This window comes from Danio aesculapii, chromosome 20 (genome assembly GCF_903798145.1).
Source record: "Danio aesculapii chromosome 20, fDanAes4.1, whole genome shotgun sequence".
NCBI classification, from domain to species: domain Eukaryota; kingdom Metazoa; phylum Chordata; class Actinopteri; order Cypriniformes; family Danionidae; genus Danio; species Danio aesculapii.
Genome location: NC_079454.1, coordinates 37,418,517 through 37,446,260, shown reverse-complemented (window position 1 = coordinate 37,446,260; position 27,744 = coordinate 37,418,517). Strand labels below are relative to the sequence as shown.

The window sequence follows — 27,744 nt, the reverse complement described above, 5'->3', positions numbered from 1 at the left end:
AAGAATTGGCAGCGAATTTCATAATCGATTCGTCGTGTCGTGGCGGAGATGTTTGATTATTAAAAAAAACTTTAGTGAACACACTCTGCCTCTCTCGCGCGCTGATGCCAGCAGAGTTCGGCGCCTCATAGATAGGACATAGCAAAAAAACGAGTGGAGGTAACGTTAGACTAAAGATACATGGTGAAGGCAGAGAATTCTGTGCGACCCTAGGTGTGGAAGGTGTGTGTGCATCCAAGGTGTGGGAGCATTTTTTACTAAATAAACAAATGCAGCATGACGTGAAAAGTTCAAGCTGAGCTTCGGTGCGTTGGCTGGCACTGAGCCAGAGAAAGACGTGTCATATTATCACAATTATGCAGTGTTTTAACCACCCAATGCTTATTTTATGTTTAAGACATGCAAATACACACAAGTACTAGTAAAACAATATATTTAGAGTTTGTAAAACACACAAGAAAGTCTATGGAAGTCTAACAAGCCATTCAAATATAGTTTGCTGATGTGTATTATTCATATCAGATACACATAGTGAAAGTAACAATAAAGTTCAATCTATTCTTCTCCCAGCTGGCCAGCCACTTGCTTGCATGCATTTTAGGAGTAACTGGTGAATTTACGTGCTGAATCCTGCGTGTTTTGATTTTGTGAATGAGGCATATGACCGGACGCAAGTAAACATGGCGATGCCCATTCCGCGTCATAGATTATGAACAAGATAATTTTTTTTCGTCTTGTAAACAGCAAAAACACTTACCCACACTTTTTTGTGAATTGGAATATCAGGCAGTTGATGACTTGATGAGCAAGTGTGTGAATATTTTGTATTAAAATGGAAAGGCATAATAAAAGGGATACATCTGTCATACAGCGATATTGCGGCTGCGGTGTGTCACGTGACAAACATGACGCATCGCCACAGAAACATAAGGGTTAAACGTTCTAAAATAATGATCGCCTAACAAAACTCACTCCCGGGGAATCTGATGGAATCTTTTAAACTCACCAGTGAACAGGTTAATAACAGAAGTAAAGCAGCAGTGGTATATTACTTTGCATTGCAAGACTAAAGACATGTTTTTATTCACTCACCTTTTTTGGATCATTCATTCTTCCATCTGTAGTCATGTATAGCTACACTGCAAAAAAGCTTTTCTTACTTAGTAATTTCATCTCGTTTAAAGTCCAAATATCTAAAAAACCTTTAGGCAAGAAAAATGGCATGAGAAAATGAAGTGATGCTTAACTTCTGTTTGAGATTATGTCATTAAGATTATTTTTCTTACCCCATTGGCAAATTTGCTTGTTTTAAGCAAACAATCATTAATTTTGAGGTGGTTTTTTTCAGAAAACAAGACAATTTCTTATGAGACTTCAAGACTTTTTTAGATATTTGGATTGAAAACAGGACAAAATTACGAAGTTAGTTTATTATTATTATTATTATTATTAATATAATTATTATTATTATAACAGCTTAGAGATGTATAAGGACAACATATGTGTGCACTTTCTAAAGATTTTATTTCTGTTTTAGAATAAAGGGTCGGAAATCAACGTTTTAAATTTAAATTTTTTTTATCTGATTTATAGATTAATCGAAAATAATAATAATAGAAATAATTGGCAGATTAATTGATTATTTAAGTAATCGTTAGTTGCAGCCCTAAACTGTAAGTTCAGTAAATTAAATTGTAGATAATAAGGCTGGGTGGATATCACTCCATTTGCTGAAACGGAGAAAGTTGTGGCCAAATTAAGACTCAAAATCACCCCAGGGTGGATGAAAACATCTCAAACAGCACACAAGGGTTAAGTAGTAGAGCTGAAACAACTTTGAGCCATGATACTAGCTACAAGCACAGGGATATATTGTGAAATTGAAATTTTCGATATTCTTAGTGCAAAACCTCTGAAATCTCATGGCCTCTGAGCAGGATTGTTGTAGATCTGTGAACCTGAGGCCTGGAGCTCCTCTTGACTTGACTCGAGGTTTGAATCCTGGTGTTTGCTGGCGTCTCAGTGGATTTGTGATGTGGTTTAGAGATGGCAGCTTGTTGAGTTATAGTGTTAGACAATTTGAGCTGTGTAAACAAACTAAGTGTTAAAGTGTGAGCGTGTCAGAATTGGCCTCCATCACATGCATGATTCATGTCACCTTCAGGGACGGTTCATCATACGTCAACACATATCCAGATTTACGTATCATTTCTGAATCGCTTATGTCTACTTGTGAATTATATAGAACATGGAGGCATCTTTTGGATTTGCGTGAATAGATTTATTTGGGTTTTTGAAATGACATGGAAAGCAATGGATCATTTGTTAAAATTAAACAGCCGTTTTGGTGAGATTATACATTGTGTAACTGTTTTTTTTTTTATTTGATTTATATTTTTAAAATATTCTGTATTGTAGTTTTTGAGTTGTTGTTTTTATTTGTTTATAAGTTGCTACACTCTAAAACCTGATAAGTTAACTTAAACCGATTGCGGCTAACATTAGTAACTTCTCAAATCACTATGAATTAATTGAACTTAAATGATTTGGTGTTGCTTCTAGCATCAGAGTTAAGTAGCACAAAAGATATAATTAATTCAATTATAACTCATTCGACTTGAGTTCTGCTTAATATTATCTGTTTATGAGTTACCATAACTTAACCATAATTTATTTCTTTATTTTTTATTGAGTCAAAGTATCTTTTTAAAACATTATAAGTTAAACTAACTTATTTCATTTATTGATTTTCAGTGTTGGGTTTTTACAGTATAAGTTTTAGTGCTTTGGCTTGGTGTTTTTCTTTTGTCACCTTTTTAGCTTCATTAAATGCATTACATTCATTCAAACTGAACAGCCATTGTTGTGAAATAAAAAAGAATGTAATGAAAGAAACGAGTCATATTTTCCACTATAGTTTTATTCCAGTATTGCTGTGAATTATGCATTCAGAAACAGTTTTTTTTTTATTTGTATTTGTTTTAAATATTCTGTTTTGTAGTGTTTGAGTTTTTATTTTTATTCGTTTATAATCTTAAGTTTTAGTTCTTTGGCTTGTTTTTTTGTCACTTATTAAATAATTTAAATGCATTTCATTCATCAAAACTGAACAGCCATTGTTGTGAGATAAAAAAAAAGAATTTAATGAAAGGAACGAGTCATATTTTCCACAGTAGTTTTGTCCCAGTATTGCTGTGATTTATACATTTGTTTTATTTATAATTTTTAAAAAAAATATTATGTATCATAGTTTTTTATTATTATTTTTTTTATTAGTTGAAGTTTTAGTACTTTGACTTGGTGTGTTTTTTTGTCACTTTTTTTTAGCTTCATTAAATAATTACATTCATTAAAACTACACAGTCATTGTTATGAGATTAAAAAAAAAAGAATGTAAAGAAAGAAACGAATCAAATTTTCCAAAATAGTTTTATTTCAGTATAACTGTGATTTATACATTCATGTTATTTATAATAATAAAAAAATGTAGTTGTAGCTTTTGTTTTAATTTTTTTATTAGGTAAAGTTTTAGTACTTTGGCTTGGTGTTTTTTGTCACTTTTTTGCTAGATAATTATAATTTTTTGAAATGGAAAAAGATTATTTAAAAATTCTCAGTTTCTCTACATTAATGAATTATAATAATGCAAGTAAAACAACTTGTTTTATCCTGTATACCAAATAAACACCTTTAAGATAGAAATGTTGTCATTTCGAGAATTAAATTTTTAATAAAATAAAAAAAAAGCTTCCATGTTTTTAGGCATGCTTTAACATTTTTTGTAAACTTAGGAAGAGTTAAGAAATTAGTATTTGGTGGAATAACCCTGATTTTTCAGCCACAACAAAAGAAAACATTTGTTATTGTAGTTTTCTGTTTTAAAATAAGATTTTAAGAAGCTCTAAAAAACAATATTTTATTTAAAGTTTGGACAAATTATAATATAATTAAATAAATATTCTGACATTTTAGTCTTACTTAAGTCTTATTTGGTCTTACTAGTTATTCCGGAGAAATTGAGAATTTTTCCTTATTTAATTTTTTCTAGCTTTAAGCAACTAGCTGAAAGTTATAGTAATATAGTTATATTTATTTATTTTATTCATTTATTTATTTTATTTGTTCTTTATTTTTTATTATTTATTTCTTATTTCTGTTTATTTATTGTTTACTTAATTATTTTAATACAAATAGAGCTGCTTCTGTAACATTGCAAGTGTCTGCAAGCAGCATATCAGCTTGTAGCTTTATTAACTAACCCAGTTTGATTGTAAAGAGGAAGCTAATCTGATGACATAACGGCTGAATAAGCAGCGCTTCCAAAATATTAAGACATTCGCATTATTGCATCATTTTATTTGGGGAGCATCCTTGGCATCACGTCAGAATTCATGTCGAATCCACAGTCTTGTTTCTACATGCAATGCCATTTATCGCACATATACTGAAACAAGCCACCCTTCATCTTAACTTGTGTAGTTTATTTGTGAATGAGTGCGTTTCTCAGGCAGAGACAATGGGAGCTGTCATCGAGGACGTTACTTTGAGCGCTGTAGAAGGTTGATGATTATTTCTCCTGATGTTGTGGGCGCTGGGTTGCATAATCAGATCTTGGTTTACCATGCTCTTCCCCAGAGTGTTTTTTTGCAGGCAGAGCTTGTTCTCGCGTCACTGCAGCCTCAGCACCAAACATGACTCTGATGTTGGATTTTTTTTTAGGCTATTGAGACATTATTTTGATGAGGGAATAAAAATGGAGGCTATTTTTTTTTTTTATATCAGAGATTTTTTTTATCACAATTTGTCATGGTGCTTGCTTGTAACTACATTAATGGTTCCTTTTAACTAAACCATTTCTAGTTCACCTTTGTTCTAAATAGCAAGTGCCTGGCATGCAACAGAGATTGAGACAATTATTTTCCAATTAACATTGTAAGATTATTAATTATCATTGTTCATTTGAGCTTTGAAGATGAATCGTTTCAAAAATATCAGCTATAATTTATACTTCTATATAAATACTTATAGTTAGTCTAATATAATAACTTTTAATAATAATAACTTCCATAATCACACACTCACACCAGTACTTTAGATTGTTTGTTAAAATGTTTTTTATTTGCATCCAATTCTAGAGCAGCAGGGTTACTACTGTATGTTAAAAGTTTCCCTGCTTTTTTATTTATTTATTTTATTCTGTAAAGTACTGATAAAATTTCTACAAATACAATTTAACATTCTTTTTGTATTATTTTTTATTTTATAAAATGATCAAGGTGTATATATATATATATATATATATATATATATATATATATATATATATATATATATATATATATATATATATATATATATATATATATATATATATATATATATATATATACATACACAATTATTAGCCCCCCTTTGAATTTTTTTCTTTTTCAAATATTTCCCAAATGATGTTTAACAGATCAAGGAAATTTTCACAGTATGTCTGATAATTTTTTCTTCTGGAGAAAGTCAGATTTGTTTTATTTTGGCTAGAATAAAAGCAGTTTTAATTTTTTTTTATGAACCATTTTAAGGTCAAAATTATTATCCCCTTTAAGCTATATATATTTTTTGATAGTCTACAGAACAAACTATTGTTATACAATAACTTGCCTAATTACCCTAACCTGCCAAATTAAAGGAATTAACCTAGTTAAGCCTTTAAATGTCACTTTAAGCTGTATAGAAGTGTCTTGAAAAATATCTAGTCAAATATTCTGTCATCATGGCAAAGATAAAATAAATCAGTTAAATGAGTTATTAAAACTATAATGTTTAGAAATGTGTTGAAGAAAATCATCTCTCCGTTAAACAGAAAATGGGGAAAAAATTAAACGGGGGCTAACAATTCAGGGGGTTAATAATTCTGACCTTATTAATGTAAGAAGCCTTGTATTGGTTTGTGTGAATGATTTTTATTGTATTTATTATATTGTATTATTTTCAACAGCTTTTGCCATAAAGATGACATGGCTATAAATAAAAGAGACCAAACATTATGATATGAGTTATAATAAATATTTTTGTCATGTAGCTAAACCACAATAACTTAATCAGTAATATGTACTTTATTTTTACTGATATCTTTCTATGCACTGCATGCTGGGTGTCCACACAATTCCTACATGTTGTCCCAACACAAATCGATTAAGTTAACTTAATTGTTTCTACAAATTTAAGTGAATTAAATATAAAACTAATAAGTTGTCCCAAAAACCTTAAGTATTGAGTAGTTTCAAGTTAGAACCCTGCACGGGCCTTAAATCTAAGCCCTAGCCCAGCCCTGGCCCGATACACACAGACTATAGCCCTGCACTTGTCCAACAGCTCATCAAAATTTTTGAACCGAGTCTCCTGTATGCCCATCCCCCCCCACCCCCCCACCCCCCCCCCCCCCCCGCCAAACAGCTTATACTGTTCCAACCCTTAAAATTGACCAGATTTGTGTTTAAAAGAAAATGTATGTTTTTTTTCTTATCTTTTTTAATATCATAATAATTTAGAGAAATGTTTGGAGTTTTTTTTTTTATTTTATTTTTTTTTTATGTAAGTTTGCATTTTTTTGGACATCGATATCCACTTGGACATCAATATCCAAGCGGTATGTGGTCCACAGTGAGTTTACTCAATTTAAAGTATTGCATTGTGCATAACCAGTTGGCTCATCATTTAAAGTTGTCATTATTTAAAAAGTTGACCAGAAGTTTGCCTTTCCTCAGTGTTTTTCACAGTTTTAAGTTTGCCATTGGTAATTTTTCATTTTATGTCCTCCATTGTATGTGGCTGGAAATCTCTACTGGAAATCTCTCATCACTGGTGCTTCCGGACTGCACGCATTAGATCTCATTAAACGTTTAAAAAAATTTTTTTGTTCTAAAGCAGGCCCAAAGACTGATATGCGTGCTAGCTGTGACGTGAAAATTGGGGAATAAAAAAGCTGTGACGTGGCCCTAGGGGAATAAAAAAGTCAGGCCCTGGCTCAAACGCAGGGCTCTATTTCAAGTCATTTTAAATCAATAGTTTAAGCAAGTAGCAAAAGTCATTTTTTGTGTGCATAATGACTAAATAATATAGGTTTCAAAAAGATCAACTGTATTTCACACTCTGTGCAATCCATAATCACACACGCACCAGCAGTTTTACTTATATTAAACTGTTTTTTTATTTGCGTCCAATTTCAGCACAGCAGAGCTTTTTATTTTGACAGATTCCCTTAAATGGCTTCTTAATCCTGCGATTGATGAGAGAGTGCAAGTGTAGATTGCGGAGCTGTCATAACTTGGCTTTATCACTGAGCTGCGTGTGCTTTCCTCCCTCCGTCCTCAGGATTTATTTGCACCCCTGGATGGAGATTGTGAGAAAACATGATCTTTTTGAAGGCTTTTTGGTAGCTATATGAAAATGGCAGGCTGAGACTGTTCTTTTTGTGGTTGAAATGTACAGTTGTCCAGGCCTGCTGAAAAGTGTCAGGTTGAATTTGCATAGAGCAGCAAAGGTGTGGGTGAAAGCATGGTTTCCAGGTCTCATGAGATCAGCAAATATATAAGCAGTGCGGCCTGCTGCTGCTTCTGCTGTGTCTGTCCTTCCTCTCAGCTCTGACCCTCATTCTGATGCTGTAATGATGAAGCTGCTCAGGGTGATGACTTCTGCTTTTGGCTTTTCTGTTTCTCAGGTTTTTTTTACAGTAATCAGTTGTATTGTAATTCTACTATTTGTTGATTTCTCCTTTTTCTTTTCTTTTCCTCTCTTCTTTTTTTTCTATTTTTCTTTCATTTTTCTTTTTTCCAGTTCTTTTTCTTTTTAGTTTTCTTTTCTTTTTCTTTGTTACAATTTTTTTAACTTTTTCTTTTCCCTTTCTTATTTATTTTCTTCTTACTTTCCGTTCTTTTTTCTTCTTCTTCTGTTTCTTTTCTTTCTTTTTCTTCTTCTGGTTTCTTTTTTCTTTTTCCATTTGTTTTTCTTCTTTCTTTATTTTTTTCTTTGTTCATTTACTTTTCATCTGTTCTTTCTTTTTCGTCTGTTTCTTTTTTACTTTTTCCTTATCAATTTGTTTTCTTTTTTCTTCTGTTTCTTTTCCTTTTTTCAATTAGTTTTTTTCTTTTTTCTTTTGTTTTTCCTTTTCAAGTAGTTTTTTATTTTTTTTCCTTTTTCTACTGTTTCTTTTTTTTTCTCTTCTTTTTTCATCTGTTTTCTTTTTCTTTTAGGTTTACCATTTTTCTCCTTTTCCATTTGTTATTTTTTCTTCATTCTTTCTTTTTCTTTGTTCATTTACCTCTTTTTCCTTTTTCTTTCATTTGTTTCTTTTTTTGTCTGTTTCTTTTTCTGCTTTTTCTTTTTCCTTTTTTAAATTAGTTTGTTCTTCTTTCTTTTTCTTTGTTCATTTTTTTCTTTTTTTCATCTTTTTCTTCTTTTTTCATTTATTTCATCTACATTTTTTCCTTACTAATTATTATTGCTTATTTCTTTGTTATTAAAATGCTACATACATTTTCAGTTATTATTTTTAGATTTTTTTTCTTTTTTGTTTATTAATTGGGTAACTCTTTACAATGACAGTTAATTAGTTAATATATTAGTTAATAATATATAATATAATAGTTGTAATATTATAGTTAAACAGGTTATGGTTTAAATATTAATTCAAGGTCACTTTCTGCCTTCAAAATGTGATAAAACCCAACTAAATATCAGCAAGCTTTAAGTAAGCGTTAGTTTAGACTCAACAAATAATCAAGAGACTTGATTACTCAGATTAAATTAATGAAAATTAAAAAAATATACTTGAGTTAGATGGTATCAATAAGCCTAATAAGCCCCTAATAGGACATTCATGGTTAGTTAACAGGAACAAACAATGAACAATACTTCTGATAATCTTAATTCTTTTTTTTTCTTTGAGTATACTAATACATTAAGATCAAAAGTTGTATCTTTAACATTAATGCGCTGTGAACTATATGAATTCATTAAAAGTTAATAATAATTGTAGAGATATACACTGTATTTATTTAATGTTAGTTAATGCATTAGCGCTAATGTAAGCAAATGACACATTGACACATGGCAAAAGAATTAAACAACTAAAAGACTACTGATGAATTTTTTAATTTCTTTCAGATAAAAACGTTGTTGAAACGCCTAAAAAACATCTTAAAATTGGTCCAAACAACATGGGCATGATGTTCCAAACTTTCAGTTTAACAGTGTTATAAGTTGTTTAAATTAATTCAGTAGTAATTTATTACTTAATCACTTATTAAGTAATCAAAAATAGAAATCATATTCATGTTTGAGTTGTTTCTCAAAATGTTAGTCGTACTTTTTGTTGAAAGTGTATATATATAAAATGTGTCATGGCTTCCTCCGATTGGCTTGTTGTCTTGTGTAAGCTATTAGCTTGCTGACTATCTGCCATCAATTAGACCGTAATATGACATACAGCACTGAAGCGTCCACTCGGCCCTCTCCTGTATGCCTGTTCCTTAATTAAAGTGCAGGGATTGGTCTCAGTGGACAATCCTGTTAGATTAGCCCTTATCTGCTTGGCGGATCATCCCGGGATCTCATCTCAGTCCTTAGATTGATTTCAGTGAAAAGCTAAAAACACTCAACAGTCTATGGTACTCTGTATGTAAATTCTGGGGTGCTTTGTCATGATAATTTATTTTACCACATTACCTTGATGCTGTTATCCATGTGGCTATCTGATCTCCAAGTCTATTTATCCCCTCAGTGGTAGTTTGAATGTTTGTGTTTATATACAGTATGTATCAGTGTGAGAACTGATGTCAATGGAAATCAAGCAGATGACATGGCAGGATATTGAAGTCTGTGTCAAATAAAAATGTGCAATGTTTATTTTGCTAGCGCACATTGTTATACTTTAGGTGAACATTTAATCATTGCAAGTTAATTCAATGAAAAAAAAAAAGGTTTGTTTTGGTATTCTTAAATCAAAGTCTGATCATTTACTTCTGCTTTTGAAATGGTGGTTCTTCAGTGTTCACATCAGTTTGACGGCTTCATCCACGATATTCTTAACCATGTCCTTCTTAACATTAGTTTGCTATAAGTGAATGATGTGCAAAAAGAAAGTCCCGCCCCCTACTCAATATTCCATTTCAGTTGGAAGTACATCAACATACTGAAAGTCTTGGCAACTTCTGGTTCACTTGGACTTTAATGCTAGTTTTAATGGCTGTAAACGTTCTCAATTTTGTTTGTTTTGTACAATGCATGATTATTAACAATAGCTTTGTAAATTATATATTGAATACTTAGTACATGTTGCCATCAGTATGCAGTGGAAAAAAAGGGTTAATGGGGTACATGCCAGCCTCATCACTTCCGGTTTTTCCATTATAAAATTGCCACCTTTGAGGTCTGATTTCTTTAAAAATCAGTGATCTTCACTGCCTAATAGATATACGATATAAAGGGGGTATCAGAACGCACAAGAAACACTGCATTAAATTCAATTTTCTCCCGCCATCTCTTTAAAATATGACAGTTTATTTTACCCCAGTATTTTCAGTTTCTGTGCTCGCCTGCTGATCCTGGTGGCGCTACCGGCTACAGTCTTTCATCTTGTTTTACGCTCAACAGTTAAATGAATGCTTAAGAATTCTGAAAGTCTATTTAACTGAATGTATTGTAATAACATTACAACATCGATACGGTAAAAGAACCTTATGAAACTGAAAATAGTCACATTAAGCTTTCATCAGAAGTTTATCATTGGCTGAAAAACACTAGCTGTGCATAGAACCTATTGGAAATTGTTGCAAACAGTTCATATAAGCTGAATTTAAATAAATTAAGTTGAACATTACTAAATTTAATTACTAAACATAACCAAATTGTTTGCAACCACTTAACTTAAAAAATGCTTTATATCCAATGAATAATTTTTTTCAGTATAGCCAATGCTGCTGATTTGGCATTAAAACATAAATAAATTAATTACAGCTATAGACCACTAATAAAATAGAATGAATTAAATAGGATGAACTATAGGATTAAATCTGGCCAGAACATTCTCAAGGCTTCTAGAATAAGTGAATACGAACACATCTTTTTCACAAGGTCACAGCACTTTTCCCATACTTTCTCACTTTTTTTTTCCATCTGTGTTGAAAGTGTGCTCACACGACAAGGGAAGCCTTTCAGTGGTTCTTTTTCCATTCTATTAGCGCAGTCGGAGGTTGGAAGTCACTGTAAATAATTTAGTGTCATATGCGAGCTAGAGTTGGTCTGTAGTGCAAAGTGAGCCGAGAGACAGGAGAAATTGATTTCCAGTGTTTACACGTAATGGGTGACTGCTTAATGAAAGCGTGACCTATAAAGGTGTACTTAACTTGAGTGCCAATGCCAGGACTGTTATTTCTCTCTGCTTTCTGTGATTGGAGGAGCTGTTAACTACTGCGATCTGCCTGAAGATGAAATGTCGTTCTCTCTGATGACTCGTCATTGAATTTAACGCACTGGATCCAATATTTATTATCACTTTAGATTAGAGACACAGAAAAACAAATGTTGGAAAGCAGACATTGTTTTTTGGGGGGGAATTTTCGTGAGTGAGTTTGTTTATCCATCACTCATTTTTCTCTCTTACTTTTGTTTCTTTTCAGTGAGCAGAGTATCTGTCAGGCGAGGGCCGCTGTCATGGTTTATGACGACGCCAATAAGAAGTGGGTTCCGGCTGGTGGATCCACTGGCTTTAGCAGAGTCCACATCTATCACCACACTGGCAACAACGCCTTCAGAGTAGTGGGCCGTAAAATTCAGGACCACCAGGTAAGAGAAATGAGAACTGTGGTCTCGGTTGGTTTGAAATAAATGCTTTAGTGAAGTTTCCAAACTTGTCACATTGTTGAGTGTTTGATGTTTAGACTTAAACTCTAGAAAGAAATTCAGTTGCTGTTAAACTTCACATAGGTTGTGTAAGTTTAATTAAAGGCAAACATTATTTTGAGTTCTGTTATATCAAAATGATATTAAATTGTAACTTAGTGCATAATTATTTGATTTCCTACCTTTTGAATAATGTAAGGACCAAAGATGTATTAAATTTTTTTAAAATTAGTTGGAACTATTAAGATGTTGCGTGAAAGATTTCTTACTTCAAAAAGACTGATGAAATGCTGATTTCTTCCCTTTTTATTTATTTAATTTTTAAGGCAACTTGATTGATTGATTTATTGATTGATTGATTGATAAATTTAATCATTTATAAAAACAAATATATTGGTGTCTTTTTCCAGTAAAGGGTAAAGAAAAAAATAACCAATTTTATTTTTCTATTTTAATTATTAAGTTTGTTTCTCAGATAGAGATACTCTTTCAATTGCTATAATTCTGTAATAAAAGTCCCAAGTTAAGTGAGCACCTATTTTTGAAATGTATTTAAATTTAAAACTCTGTCAGGAACAAACTTGGAAATTTTTAGTGTACAAGTAATGTATATCTGTTTTATCTATAAACAATTAATTAATTATTATTTTAAAAATTATTCTGATAATTTCTGGTCTTTGATGTAGAGCAGCATATCCAGTATGCTGCTTTTTGCTGTAGATATTTCTAATTAAAAACATTGGAACTACCAGAATTCTATAACTAATAGAATTACCATAGTGGCCATTCTGACTGTTCTCATACGAGACATCATATTGTCTCGTCATATTTGCATTCAAAGCTTCTATTGAGATATTGAAATGAAGCTTTGAATGTCTGTCGTCATATATAATCAAGTCATCACCATAAAAATACTATCCTTTTGGTGATACAGCTTATAAATGTATATTTAGGCTACATTAGACCACCTGCAAATGTCCGCACCTCACTTTCAGTTTCACTTTCACAAGCAGGGGAGAAGGCTTTTTTTGGGGGCACTGATTATGCTGTTTTGAAAGACATATCTGAAGTAAAGTTGTGTTTTTGCCTACAGAAAGTTATGTAATTGTTAGCAGGAAGTTGCTAGGCAACAGAAGCACGCATATTTAAAGTCACGAAAAAAAGTTGGAGACGCTGAAATGCATGCGGTTATTTTGATCGATATGGTTGTTCTAGGTAGAAATACTCATAACTCTTTTGTGATTTATAATTTTAATAAAATAACTATGCTAAAAAGAAATGTACACCGATCTAGGATATTATAGATATATATGTTTTATTTTAACAAAGTTATTAAATTGCAAAAATCTAGTGTTAATCTAGGGTTCTAGTGTTAATGGCTTTCAAAAATGAATGGCGTTGAGCCTTAATTTTCTCCTCTCATTGTCATTTTATTTTGAATATTGTCATAACTCAGTGGTATTGCTAGACATAGCGTCTTTTGGGATCCAGTCAGATGTGAGTGTAGTAAAGCGGTGGGTTTAGCTAAGAGCGTCTGCTTGCCCTTGTTGGCTTCTCCTGCTGAGAGGCTCTGGTTTCAGCGCAGTGCTTTGATGACCCATGACACAGAACACAGGAGGTCTGAGTGGCTTACAGAGCAGCACAGTGGGGTTAAAGAGAAGAACATCTCATGAGAAACGCTCCCGCTCGTGTTGCGATTACAGCAGTGTTGTGCTTGGCTACATTTTGGAAAATGCTGGTCATCTTTTCTTTTAGCGGTAGTGTGGGATTTCATGAAAAATGAAGCCGTCATCATTTACACACCCTCAAGTATGACTTTATATCTTGGAATCATGAAAAGAGAAATGGTAAACGGCAAGAACTTTTTTTTTTTCTTAAATGATGGATGAGGATATCAGAAAGAAATACTGCCAGGTACACAAAGGGTTAGCACTTACAGTAATAGAAATATGCCCTGTGCAAAAACGTATACACAGATATGAAATGTGTCTGCAATTTATGAATAAACTAGAGAAGACTGTAAAATAAAAAAGAAACATTTGTTTACGGTTCTGAATTGCATTATTGGACCTTGATCTCTGCTCTGAGTTCTGCACTTTAACATAGTGATGTTTTATTGACATTTTAGTAGTTTAAAATAATGTAATGTATACAAAATAATAGATATAATAGATATTAGTCTAACAGAAAATGTACTGGCAGTTTATTAACAGGTTTTTGTAGCGTAATATACAACACCAACCCAGACAATATAACACTTTTTAACTATTAAAAATTATAATAAAAGTCACTTTTTCCAACTTGTTAAGGTTAAAAGTTGTTGGAAGAAAGATCAAGGTCATATAATGAAATTCAATAGCATGAATACATTTGAGGAAAATTGAGGATATTTTTTGAGAGTGCAAACTCAATAAATACTCTGTACACAAAGTGCCTTGCATGAGAATTTAGAATGTAAAAGTGAAAATGACTGTCCAAACATGTATGTAGATGTCAAGTATGTACACACTCTGGAATGAAATAAACACTATACAGTATGTAAAAGTTAGTTTGCATGAAAAGTAGTGCAATTAAAATGTAAAAAAGTTTCCTATGTGTAACCGTTTATAGCAGGGGTGTCCAAACTCTGTCCAGGAGGGCCAGTGTCCTGCTGAGTTTAGCTCCAACTTGCTGTTAGTATATCTAGTAGGAGCTTGATTAGCTGGTTCAGGTGGGTTTGATTAGGGTTGGAGCTAAACTCTGGAGCTAAACTCGTTAGCAGTGTAGTTTTTTTTTCTAGCTACTAATAGATCAAAACTCAACATCCAAAGATTTCTAGGTCAGGCGGACATTTAGTGTTGGAAACAGGTCACCAAAACATTGCAAAATTCAGTTGAGTTCATCTTTATTTGTATAGCACTTTTACAATGTAGATTGTGTCAAAGCAGCTTCACATAGAAGATTATAGGGAATTGAAACAGCATCAGTTCAGTTTTCAGAGTTTAAGTTCAGTTCAGTTTAGTTCAGTTCAGTGTGGTTTAATATTCACTGTTGAGAGTCCAAAGACTGAAGAGCAATCCATCGATGTGCAGCTCTACAAGTCCCAAATTATGCAAGCCAGTGGCGACAGCGGCAAGGAAAACTTCACCAATTTTCGGAAGTGAAGGATAAAAAAACCTTGAGAGAAACCAGGCTCAGTTGGCCACACAACCATTTCTACTCTGGCCAAACATCTTGTGCAGAGTTGCAGTCTAGGCGCCGGAGGCTGCAGAACGCTGGACGTCAGCGAAGACTCATCTGTCCCAGGAGTGTTTTTTTCCCCAACTTTATTTATAGAATTTTTCCAAAAATGTACAAATGTCACACATTTTATAATAATAATGTACATTTTGATATATAAAGAGAGAAGGAAAGTAAACAAGAATCCAAAATGTTTGTGACAATTATTGACCCCCAAATATATTTATACATTTAAAAAAACAGAAAAAAATAATAATAATAAAACAAAAAAAAATGCACACAAAAAACTCCCCCAAAAAGCCTTGTACCAACCAGAACAATTGTTTACACACCAAACTAAAACCCTGGTCACATGAGCTGTCACACAGTAGCATAGAATGCAGGTAGGGAGTTAACATTTCCATATGTTCAAGAAGAGAACCCCAGATTTTATTAAAGTTTTGGAAGAACCACATAAAAAAATCTTTTTTTTTTTTTTTTTGTAGCATAACCAAATATAGACCATTTTAAGGGATGTAAACAAAAACAATTGTCCTAACGCATTTCCTATTTTACATTTTCAATTTATATAGCTTCTAAGAGTGCAAAAAGAGCCACATGTTGATAAATAATGTTATGATAGCTGTTTTAACATTAGGTTATTATTGAATTGCCTCTTGTTGCAGTTATGGAATAGTTTCATAACAAGCAGGAAATGTTCATGGGCCAATGACATGACCATGTTAAAATGGTCTATTAGATCATATTTCCTTTTTACTTGAGCTCTTTTTGCATCTTGTGAAGTATAAAAAATACTGATGCTCTATTAATCATGCTGGATTACATATGTATCGTTGCTACTGCTTATCTATCTGAAAATGTCATGATTTACAGCACATGGTGTTCTCTAAGAACTCTTTTGTTGCAAGGAAGTCATTTGTCTTTGGGTTTGAAATGGCGTTGCGGTGATTAATTGTAACATTTGCTATTAACTTAACTTAAGTAAAGCTGCTGTGTTGGTGTTCAAGAAATATGTTGTGGTAATGAAAAGAGTCTGTCTTGAGCATTTCTAGGGCAAGGGCATATTACTGAGTAATGGTTGAATTTTTTTTTTATTGGCGTATTTAAAAGTTCATGAGGTTGCTGAATCTTCTAGAGGTGGTAGAGGATTTGAGGTATGTGCTCCCTCAGCAGCTTTTTAACCTTTCATCATCTTTTTGTGTATTTTGCGAAGTTCCACATGTGGTGGGGGAGGTTTAATTACTGCGCACAAACTTTAAAAGTTGACTCCGACCTCCTTGTTTTTAATGTGTTTTAATTGTCCTTTTAAGACTCTGTGTGTGTATAAACATTTTAATTTGGCGAATAATTAAATGTCTTATCTCGTTGTCCTCATTATGAATGCAGGCTGGTGGAATGAATAGAATTACATTTCCATGACAAGCATATTAATGTGTGACTGATTTGTGAACAGAGGCCTTTAATTCTGTTGTTTTTGTTTTTTGAAAACACTCTTGAACTGACATGAGACTGTTTTCTTCTGGAGAAGGTCTTATTTCTTGTAATTTGTTTGGAATAAAAGCAGTTTTTGCATAAAAAGAGTCAATGTTATTCTTTTTTTTTTTTTTTTGATTGGCCACAGAACCAAATGACTGTTTTTCAATAACTTGCCTAGTTAAGGGTTAGTTCACCCAAAAATGAAAATTAGATTATCAATTGCTCGAATGTTTTTATGTATAGTGGAAGTCAGAATTATTAGCCCCCTTTAAATTTTCTTTTCTTTTTTTTAAAATATTTCCCAAATGATGTTTAACAAAGCAAAGATATTTTCACAGTATGTCTGATAATATTTTTTCTTCTGGAGAAAGTCTTATTTGATTTATTTCGGGTAGAATAAAAGCAGTTGTTAAATTTTTAAAAACAATTTTCGGTCAAAATTATTAGCCCCTTTAAGCCATATTTTTTTCCTACAGAACAAACCATTGTTATACAATAAATTGCCTAATTACCCTAACCTGCTTAGTTAACCTAATTAACCTAGTTAAGCCTTTAAATGTCACTTTAAACAGTATAGAAGTGTCTTGAAAAATATCTAGTCAAATATTATTTACTGTCATCATGGCAAAGATAAAAGAAAATCAGTTATTAGAAACGAGTTATCAAAACTATAATGTTTAGAAATGTGTTGAAAAAAATATTCTCTCAGTTAAACAGAAATTAGGGAAAAAAATAAACAGGGGGGCTAATAATTCAGGGGGGCTAATAATTCTGACGTTAACTGTATATTGATCTTTAAGTCGAAGTTGCTGATGTGGAAATAAATATTAATTACTTTTTTATATTGTTACGACCCTAAAATGTCTAGAGCTAAGGTTGAACATAAGTTAAAGAAAATAAATAAATAAACGGTTACGGTGATGATTTGAATGACCTTAAGGTTCTTTTATTGTGAGAAATGGGAAAAAGTTTGTATTGAGAGAAAATAAAGAATAGAAGCTCAAACAAAATAGCTTCAGGGCTGAGCAAAGCCAAAATAATAAACAAAACATTAACTAACTCCACCCTGAAGATAACTTTCCTAATAAAACCAAATGAAATGCAGAAAATAAATTACAAATACTACACTTACTGGCCAAACGTCTTATGCAGAGCTGCAGTCTCTGCGGCGGAGGCTGGAAGCTGGCCTCATCGAAAACTCGTCTGTCCCTGGAGCGCCACAGGAATCAGTCTCATGTTCTCCACTCCTCCATGACCACTGCAGTAGCTGCTCAGGATACGGCCTGGTCCAGGATTGGGAAACCTTAGGATCATTTCGTCGCTGGTCTTGGATCGAATCAGTGACTATGCATAGTCTGGGGGCCATAATCTTAGCTCCCCTGTATATATTTTTCCCCAATTTCTGTTTAATGGAAAGATTTTTTTTTAACATTTCTAAACATAATAGTTTTAATAACTCATTTCTAATAACTGATTTATTTTATCTTTGCCATTATGACAGTACATACTATAATATTTGACTAGATGTTTTTCAAGATACTGCTATTCACTTAAAGGCAAGTTAAAGTATAGGTAAGTCATTGTATAACGATGATTTGTTCTGTAGACAATAAAAAAGAGGGCCAATAATATTGACCTTAAAATGGTTTTAAAATAATTAAAATCAGCTTTTTTCAAAAAAAATAAGACTTTCCCCAGAAGAAGAAATATTATAGGAAATACTGTCAAAAATGTCTGGCTCTGTTAAACATCCTTTGGGAAATGTTTGAAAAAAAATAATAAAATCACAGGAGGGCTAATAATTTGGACTTCAACTCTATACGTTTAATTAACCAATGGCAGATGTTCAAGAAACCTTTCTGTAAACAGTTGTTGTTGTTTTTGCTTTTTTTATTGGGTGCAAACTACAATACACTAATTAGAGTTTCATGTCACGTAATTCACATCCAGCTGTATGTTACATAAGTATTTAATGAGCATCTGGCCTGGTTTTTTATTTATCTGTTCTTATCTTGTGAAGAACAAACCATTAAAAAACCTTTTTCTTGTCCATTGTGTTTAGGTTGAGGACATTTTCTCACTACACTTTTAGTGAAGTGCTAGGTAATGCGCACTTGAAGGTAACCTTTATTCAGCACTGGCCGTGCTACACAAGTGGCAGAAACACTGAGGGGGCTGTGACACTGTATGTGACTCATTTTATTGCTATTTTATGGTTATTCAGTGTTTCATGGTAAGCCCGTTTCTGCCTCGGAGAGTGGCAAGGCCTTTTTAGTCGCGGTAATGTTAATAATTCATGAATGGCACGATCATCACAGTGATGTCTGAGGACGGAGCGTATCTGATTACTTCAGGAAACTTACTGGCATTTGTTGATGAGGCTTTCATGGTGGTTTAATGACTGGAATGAGCGAAGTGTTAAAGAGCGACCCACCAACCAAATGTCAACACTTTTTTTTTTTTTTTTTATGTTTTACATTGCATCATAGTCTTGTCTCCTACAGTATCAGTTGCACTATATATACATAGAAGACAATACTATCATGCAATGTAAAACATAAAAAGTCTCCTATAAATACAGTAACTGACTAATGTCTTCAGATCTATACCTGTCAGTGTGCCAGACACATATTTACTGGAACCACACTTCATATCGATTCAGGCTTCTCCAGTAATGATTGCTGATTGCTAAAAAATATATAAATAAAAAAAATATATATATACACTACGGGTCAAAAGTTTGGGGTTAGTTTTTTTCATGTTTTTTATTTTTAAGAAAGTTACTCTGTTCATCAAGGCGGCGTTTATTAAATGTAAAAAAAAGTTAAATATTTATTAAAATGTTAAATAACTGCTTTCTTATTGTATGTAGTTTTTACTCCAGTTATTATTTCTTTTATTACTATTACCAATAATAATAATAATAATAATAATAATAATAATAAAAAAATAATAATAATAAATTATCAAATTAAATTATAAACTATGTTTGAACAGTTATTTTATAGTGCAATAACATTTGACAATTTTACAATTTGTACTGTATTTTTGATGAAAGAAATGCAGCCTTAATGAGCAGGGTAAGCTTACTTTAAAATATTTAAAAATCCTACTGACCCCAGACTTTGACCGGTGGTGTAAACAAATTATTGTTTTCCTTATACTAAGGTAACCACACAGTCTAAAGGCTTCAGTAAAAAAGTTTCAAGTATACTTAAAAATGAAATTTGAAAAAGGAACTGAAATGAAATAGTTTTGAACTACATCCGTCCAAAACTAAGTGCTAAGCTAACTTTTTGGTAGAGTGTATTTGTAGAGGTGTCAAAATTAATTGTTTCTTCGGTGCACCGCAATGCAGACGCGGATAATTAGGTATCGTTTCAGTAATAGATCATAACTGGTCATTATGTACTGGCGTCGTTTATCTCATATGCGCTGTTGCATTAAAACACTGCAACTACTTAAACTGCACAACTTGCACAATTCACTGCGTGCGTGTTTGCTGGACAGTCTTTCACTGACACTGAAGGTACAGCAGAAGCCCCTATTTCACTGCGATTTGAGAAAATGAAAGTAAACTCTTAGACATTTCTGTCTCTCTCTCTCACTGTGGCCCTTTGACCTGCTGGCATGACATTTCATCCCCTCTTGGCTGTTACAGCATTATTTCTGGATACAGATACGAACGTGTCTGCAGAGCAAGTTTTCTCCTACGCATCTATCATAGATCAGCTGTGATTGCCGCTGCCGTTTATCAGCGTCACTCGTCGGTGAACAGCACCAAAGCGTTAGAGCCAATCGCAGCCCTTTCTGTTAAGTGCATGACCAATCATAGGGGTGTAAGAAAGAAGTCGCTAGGTGATCATGTTGTTCTGTGTACTTGAGTTTTTAAAGGAATAGTTCTGACGGTTTGTTTTGAAGGACAAAATTTTATTACAAAAAAATATAAATATATTTTATTACAAGAATTGTTGTGCTGTGAAGTAAAATGTAAAACTGTGTATGCAAGCATGTTCAATGCACCGTGATACAATGGGATATCAAACCAAATCGATGGCATGATAATCGTAACTGAATCGAACCGTGAGACCAGTGTAAGTTCACACCTCTAGTGTTTTAGTCCTAAACACTGTTGAGCCGCCATTGGTTTGTGACAACTACGTGGTGGGTGTGTTCTAGAAGTCCGTCTTCTTAGGCCCTGATCATACCAAACACACTTTTTTAAAAATCGTTTACTAACGGCCGCAAGCGTTTTGCACACTGCTTATGTGCTCTGCATGCCTCGCATTTTATCCGCTTGCACGTCCCACATTTTTGCCGTTGCACGATGTGCGTCTGCAGTTTGGAAAAAGTAAATCGCGCTACTACAGTCGCATCTTTTTCATTCTCCAATCAAATGTAAGCAGAGGCGGAGTTTTCTTTGAGGTGAGTGTTTGTTGTTAACATGACTACGGAGACTTTAAAAGATGGAGGAGAGAATATTGATCGCTGTTTCTAGTTATCCGGAGCTGTATGACTTCACAAATCGTGAATATCATGATATCATTAAATATTACAACTATAACAATATCAACAGCAATGTTGCCTAGCGACAAAAAAAGCGCAAAAAAGCCAGTCAAAAAAAAGGCAGTGCGGTGCGCCTCGCATTCTCAGCACACCAAGATTGCAACATGAATACACTGGAGGGATCAGTAGCAGAGCTGGTACAGATGTATCTGCACATGTAGAATCACTCGTGGAATGACTCGGATGGTTTCACACACCAGTTGAAAAGCACAACCGCATTGTGCAACATCTAATATAGATCCAAACATTGTTCCATTCTGTGTCTGTTCACGATAAATATGAGGTAATGTGAAGTGCCGTGGTGGAGAAGTCTGTTTATCAGCTATTTCTGAAACTGGTCTTCTCTCTGGCGCCATTGTTGTTGTGTTTAGCAGTACACTCAAGCAGTGCGACATGCTTAGTTGGAGCATTCGAAAATATTATACCATCGCTCAGCCTTTTCGAAAAAATGTTTTGCTCTCAAATGAAGAAAAGAACTTAGTTTGAAGTATCCCAGGGCCTTTATTCTAATGTGATGTGGCTAGTGTAATCCCGCTCTCCTTTAGTCACAATTTTATTGAATGTTTTCTCCTGAGACATTAATTGGGGGGTGTACTCATTTTACATCATGATCTTAAATTATCATGTTAGAATAGTTAATGGAAAGTGTTAATTTAAAAGCAACGTTGTTGTTGTTTTTTTCTTCAGAGAAATCTGTCAGGGTGTAATTTGTATGATGCTGAAGCCCGGTAGCCAGTACCACTTAAGGAGTTTTGGATGTTAAGGTAAAACAATGAGAGAGAAAAACGCCCCAAAACTTAATTTACTTTTAAGGCAGAACAAAGAAGAGTTACTCAGTTTTAATAAGGTGTTGACAAAACTGAGGAGTTTTCTGAACTTGTGAGTTGTGACAGGATGCCTTACAGTTCACAGTTCCTTTTCAACCGCTTGCTAATTAGCTGCACTTCTTGTGGTAATTGCATTGATGTCAAAGGATGAGACATTGAAAAGACTGGGAAAACGTCCAGTAACCACACAAGCTCAAGAAAGATTCGCCCTGTCGAGGACATGCTTTTGGGAGATTTAGGGAGCCAGTCAAGTGTTTGATTTTTAAGTATCTCCCACCAATATGCAATTACCATATAAACCATAATATTGCTGTAACACCTGTCTGGTGCCGAGCTGGCCTTAGTTACCTTTGTACAACATAAAGGATTTTTGCTGTTACTTTTTTCCCTGTCTGCAAGAACAGAGATGCTGCAGTCAGCACTTCTTAAATCTGGAGTTCGTCTTTGCAGATCTTTTTAGAGAGCGAGTCTTTGTCTTGAAAATGCAGTGTTATCTGTCATCTTTTGCTAATGCAGATTGATTTTCACTTTGAGGCGGCTTAAGAAGTGGTTTAAGAACTTTTCTCTTTTAACTTTTGAAACTTTGACTTTTATAAACTTAATCTTGGGAGGAAACTTGTGTATGTTTTCAGAAATCATGGAATACAGCTTAAAGTTATGTATTTTAATACTTTTTAAAATTATTTATAGGAATGTATTAGTTTATGATGATCAATCAAAAATATATAATGATTCAAATCATTTACAGCTTAAAGGGTGAATTCACTTAAAGAAAATTGGTATTAATTCCTTACCTTTTTTTATAGCATATGTTAGTTATGGTGAATTGGGAAGGCTAAATTGTCCGTAGTGTATGTATGTGAATGAGAGTGTATGGGTGTTTCCCAGTGATGGGTTGCAGCTGGAAAGACATCCACTGTATAAAACATATGCTGGATAAGTTGGTGGTTCATTCCGCTGTGGTGACCCCTGATTAATAAAGGAACTAAGCCAAAAAGATGAATGAATGATTTTTAATTATGCATAGTTTTTTTTTAAATAGCTCTTATGTCCAGTGTTGTGTTTGTATCTATGATTTATCTATGTAGCAGTGTTGTCCTGCAAATCGTCATTTCGTTCTGCTGTATGTACACACATGTAGCGGAATGACAATAACGCTTGACTTGACTTGAATTTGACCTTTTGTTTATTTTCTGAACACAATTTTTTTATATTTTAGATGCTCATTCATCATCCAAAAAAGGAATCAAAAACTGTCAAAACATTTCATGTGACTTCAGTGGTTCAACTGTAATCAAATGAAGCCCCAAGAACACTTTTGTGCACAAAAAAAAAACAAAACAAACAAACAAACTAATATTACTGTTCACCTTCAACACTTTGAGGTATCACTACAGGCTAACGTATTGCTATTAGAGTTATTGGCCACACTCTAATCTGACGTGGAAAACATTGCCCAACAAAGTTTTTGCAAAGATTTTAAAGATTTATATTTTTGAGCGTTTTGCCTTTTTTTTGCCAGGACAGTAGCTGGACAGAAAGTGAAGTAGGAGAGAGAGGGATAGGATTAGTAAAAGTCTACGAGCCGGGATTTTAGTGCATTGGCATCATATGTCTGCGCACTAACCACTAGGATTTTGGCACCGAACATAGTCGTTTTTTACAGTCGTTGTGGCAGATTGTTTAAAGCAACAATAAGTGTAAATGTTGATATATAGGAAGCTTCATCCTCATTTAAATCGAAGGTGTGCCGCCCTGTGGAAGACAAATGTTTGGCTCACATTGTCAAACAGGCAGACCGTATGACTTTGTACTTTGTTCATTAAACAAATTCAATTTCACTGAACAAGTACACTTCCTTTAACATGAACACACAGTCATCACCTTTACACAATATAACTGCAGGTTAACTATGTTTATATATAATAACTTTAACTGGTAAAAGCTATTAGTAATTAGTTATTAGTAGGCCCACACGAAATCTGCACGCGCAGAATTCCACAGATTTTTAGCCCGTCATTGATTCTTTTTATTTACATGTGTAATTGTGTGTAAATTCATATTTATTCAGTTTTTAAATTAATTTCAGTAATATTATTGACTAATATGAAAATATTTATATGATTTGTTCACAGTATAGTTTGTAAAGTAATATTTTCTGTTTTTTAGTATTTTAGTAGATATATGAGACTTGCTTTGTTTACCAAATGAAGTGGATCTGATTGGATTTGCATTGTAAACATTAAATACAAGTTAAAATGTATTACTTTTTATTTCATATAAGATTTTTGTTATGATACTCCCAAAATCATTCTGTTTAAATCTGCAGATTTTTACCAAAATTCTGCGCAGAAATAGCAAATAATGTCTGTAGATTCCGTCTGGGCCTAGTTATTAGATATACAAATAAACTTGAATTGAATTGAATTAAAAAATTTAACTGGCTTGTAAAAGCCAGCAGAGATTATAATGCACTGAAGTGCACTAGTTAATTATTTCATTTATTTTTAATATGTTTTTATTTTGCAAAGAAATGAGCAGCATTTGAAAAATTGTAAAAGGGCAATTGTTCATTTCTAAAGCATCTTAATGAAGTTTGTTAGAAAATATCATGAATTGTATTAAATGGTGATTCCTTATATCCCTAATAATGAGTGCCACATTTCCCTTTGAAACCTCTCCCATCAGGTCATGTTTAGTTGTATAGACTGGATATGAGGATGTGTATTGCTTAGCAGTCTTCAGAGACGGGACTTTCGAAAGCGATAGTACTCAAGTATTAATATTAATTGATAATTTTGTTCTCTTCTGTCAACAGGTGGTAATAAACTGTGCCATTCCCAAGGGGCTGAAATACAACCAGGCCACGCAAACCTTTCACCAGTGGCGAGACGCACGGCAGGTGTACGGCCTTAACTTTGGCAGCAAAGAGGATGCCAATGTATTTGCCAGTGCCATGATGCATGCCCTAGAGGTGCTGAACTCTCAGGATGCAGGTGAGAAAGCTCTTTTCACAGCGGGGTGCGAAGTTTAATTACATGTGAATTGTGTGAGCTCTGCTGTGTGTTATGGCGCTGTTATGCTGCATTCATAGTGACACTTGAAGAACCATGTTGTATCTCTATGGATGGATGTATAGATAGAGAGACGGACGGATGGATGGATAGATATATTTTTTTTAATGTTTTCATTAAAATTGGTTTCTCCAATGACGAATATAGCAAATTGGATAATCAGTTATTGTTTTTAAAATAATCATTTTTATTATTATTAGTATTATTATTGTTATTAAATTAATCATTTAGTTAAAATCTAATGTAAATTTATGTTTTCTAGACATGATATTAATTTTTATTATTGTTGTTGTTATTATTATTATATTTGAATTGTTTTAGTTATGAAATGTAAATTAATGGTTTCTGGACATGATATTAATAATAATAATAATATTAACAATAATAATTATAATGATGATAATAATAATAATAATAATAATAATAGTAATAATAATAATAATAATAATAAAAATATAAATAATAATAATAATAATAAAAATATAAATAATAATAATAATAATAATAATAATGATGACGACGATGGTGGTGATGATGAGGATGATGATAATAATAATAAATAAATAAATAAATAACAAGATTAAATTAATAATAACAACAATAATAATAATAATAATAATAATAATAAATAAATGCAAATAATAATACAAATTATTATTATTATTAATGATAATAAACATATATATTATGTTAATATAAACAATAATATTAATATAATATAATAATAATAATAATAATAATAACAACATTATATAAAAAATAAACAATAATAAAATAATGTATAATAATAATAATGATGATGATGATGATAATAATAAAAATAATAATATAAATAATGAAATGTATTATCATAATAATGTTATTTTTTTAGAAACTAGTAAAATACTGAAATATGCATGTGATATTATTAGTTATTGTTGTTATTGTTTTTCATTCCAAAAAGTATGCATCTTAAAAATCATATAATGATTAATTTAGTAACCTTTAAAATAATATGCAATTAATAATAATATCATTAAATTATGCATTTCTCAAAATAATTTTAAGTGTTTCATATATATATTAGCAGAAAACCAACAACTTTAATACTTGAAGTGTTTATTTTTTAGCGTTGCTGTTGCGACTATTTCAAAAGTCCTTATTACTTCAAAAGTCATTTCTCAGAAACGTAACCTCATCCTTAAACCCTGGGAAAATCACTGTAACACAGGATATCATTACTACAAGACTGCTGATGCTGCAGATTTAAGAATCCTCACTTTCTGTTTATTTATTTTTTTCCATGCCAGACACTGTTTTAAATCTTTTACAAGCACTCTAATCAGCAAATGGTCTTGTAATGTGTGTTTAGTGCTGGTGTGCTCTGCACAACCTAACAATGTTCTGATCTCTGCCCAGTAACTGAGGTCACTCTTGGAGTCCAACTTGACCTATTGTGCTCAATTAATTGCCATTTAACAGAACAGGGATGTTGTTTTGCCGTTCATGTTGTTTATGAGAGCGAGAGTCCGGGTTACCTCTGTTTGGATTTCGAGGGAGTCGCTGTGACTTTTCAAGTGGATTGTGCAGTTTCAAGTGCATGTGCTCATACACGTGTCTTGCTGTTCTTTGTATGCCGTCTTGAGACCCTTGCATGGTCACAGCGGGGGGTTCATCTCCATACTGAGCTCAATGTTCACAGCATGTTCATTGCTTCGGCTGTTTTCCCTTTAGAAACAGATGATGCTTTGTTTTGTGGTCTGGACTCTCTTTGAGATATGGCTGATCTGTGAGTCCTGAACTGGCTGCATATTGAGCTGTTCTCTGTTCTTCACAAAGATCGGGTCATTCTGGTGACCTTGTGCTGTGTGTTCAAGGCAAGCTTTTGAAAGGATTGTTTGTATCTTTTTCAGCATGTTGGATTCTAGTCGGTTGGGCTTTCGTTATATAGAAATAATGCTTCAGGGATGTATAGACAAAACATGAATGTCACAGTTTGATTTTTGGCACGTTGACCCATACTTTGAATGTTTTGAGAGTAGAGATGTTTATAATTGTAGACAATTATTTTAATTTACAAAATAACAATGAGTGTGGGGCGACACAGTGGCTCAGTGGTTAGCACTGTCGCCTCACAGCAACAAGGTCGCTGGTTCGAGTCCCGACTGGGTCAATTGGCATTTCTATGTGGAGTTTGCATATCCTCCCTGTGTTGGCGTGGGTTTCCTCCGGGTGCTCCGGTTTCCCCCAGAGTCCAAAGACATGCGGTATTAGGTGAATTGAATACTCTAATTTGGCCATAGTGTATGTGTGTGAATGAGTGTGTATGGATGTTTCCCAATACTGGGTTGCAATACTAACTGTTCCTTTGTGTAAAAAATAGCACATCTTTTGTGTATTGTCTCGTCTTGAATCGTTACTTTGCACAAAAGCATATGCTGTGTGACTAAATATGAAGTGAACTAGTTTAAGAAAACGATTCTCTGCTTCACTTAATACACACATTAGTGTTCCTGAAATCTTCTGCACAGCATCTCTCTCTCTCTCTCTCTCTCTCTCTCTCTCTCTCTTTTTACTCAAGTTCATCCATTCTCAAGTTTGACCACTGCAGTACTTCTTGATTGTGTAAAAGTATCATGTATCAAGGTTTCGCAGGTTTTCCAGTGGATTTCTCGTTTTGTATTCGAGTCAGAAAGAAACAATATCCATTC

At 33.0% G+C, this 27,744-nt stretch overlaps 1 protein-coding gene across 7 annotated transcripts in view; it reads left to right on the top strand.

The window, feature by feature from the left end:
- enah (ENAH actin regulator) overlaps window positions 1–27,744 on the top strand; it is a 183,366-nt gene that overhangs the window by 70,934 nt on the left and 84,688 nt on the right. For all 7 annotated transcript variants that reach the window (XM_056481597.1, XM_056481596.1, XM_056481598.1 and 4 more), the window contains exons 2-3: window positions 11,670–11,835; window positions 24,799–24,976. In XM_056481597.1, coding sequence (XP_056337572.1) covers window positions 11,670–11,835; window positions 24,799–24,976 — 344 coding nt within the window. The remainder of the gene's footprint in view (window positions 1–11,669; window positions 11,836–24,798; window positions 24,977–27,744) is intronic.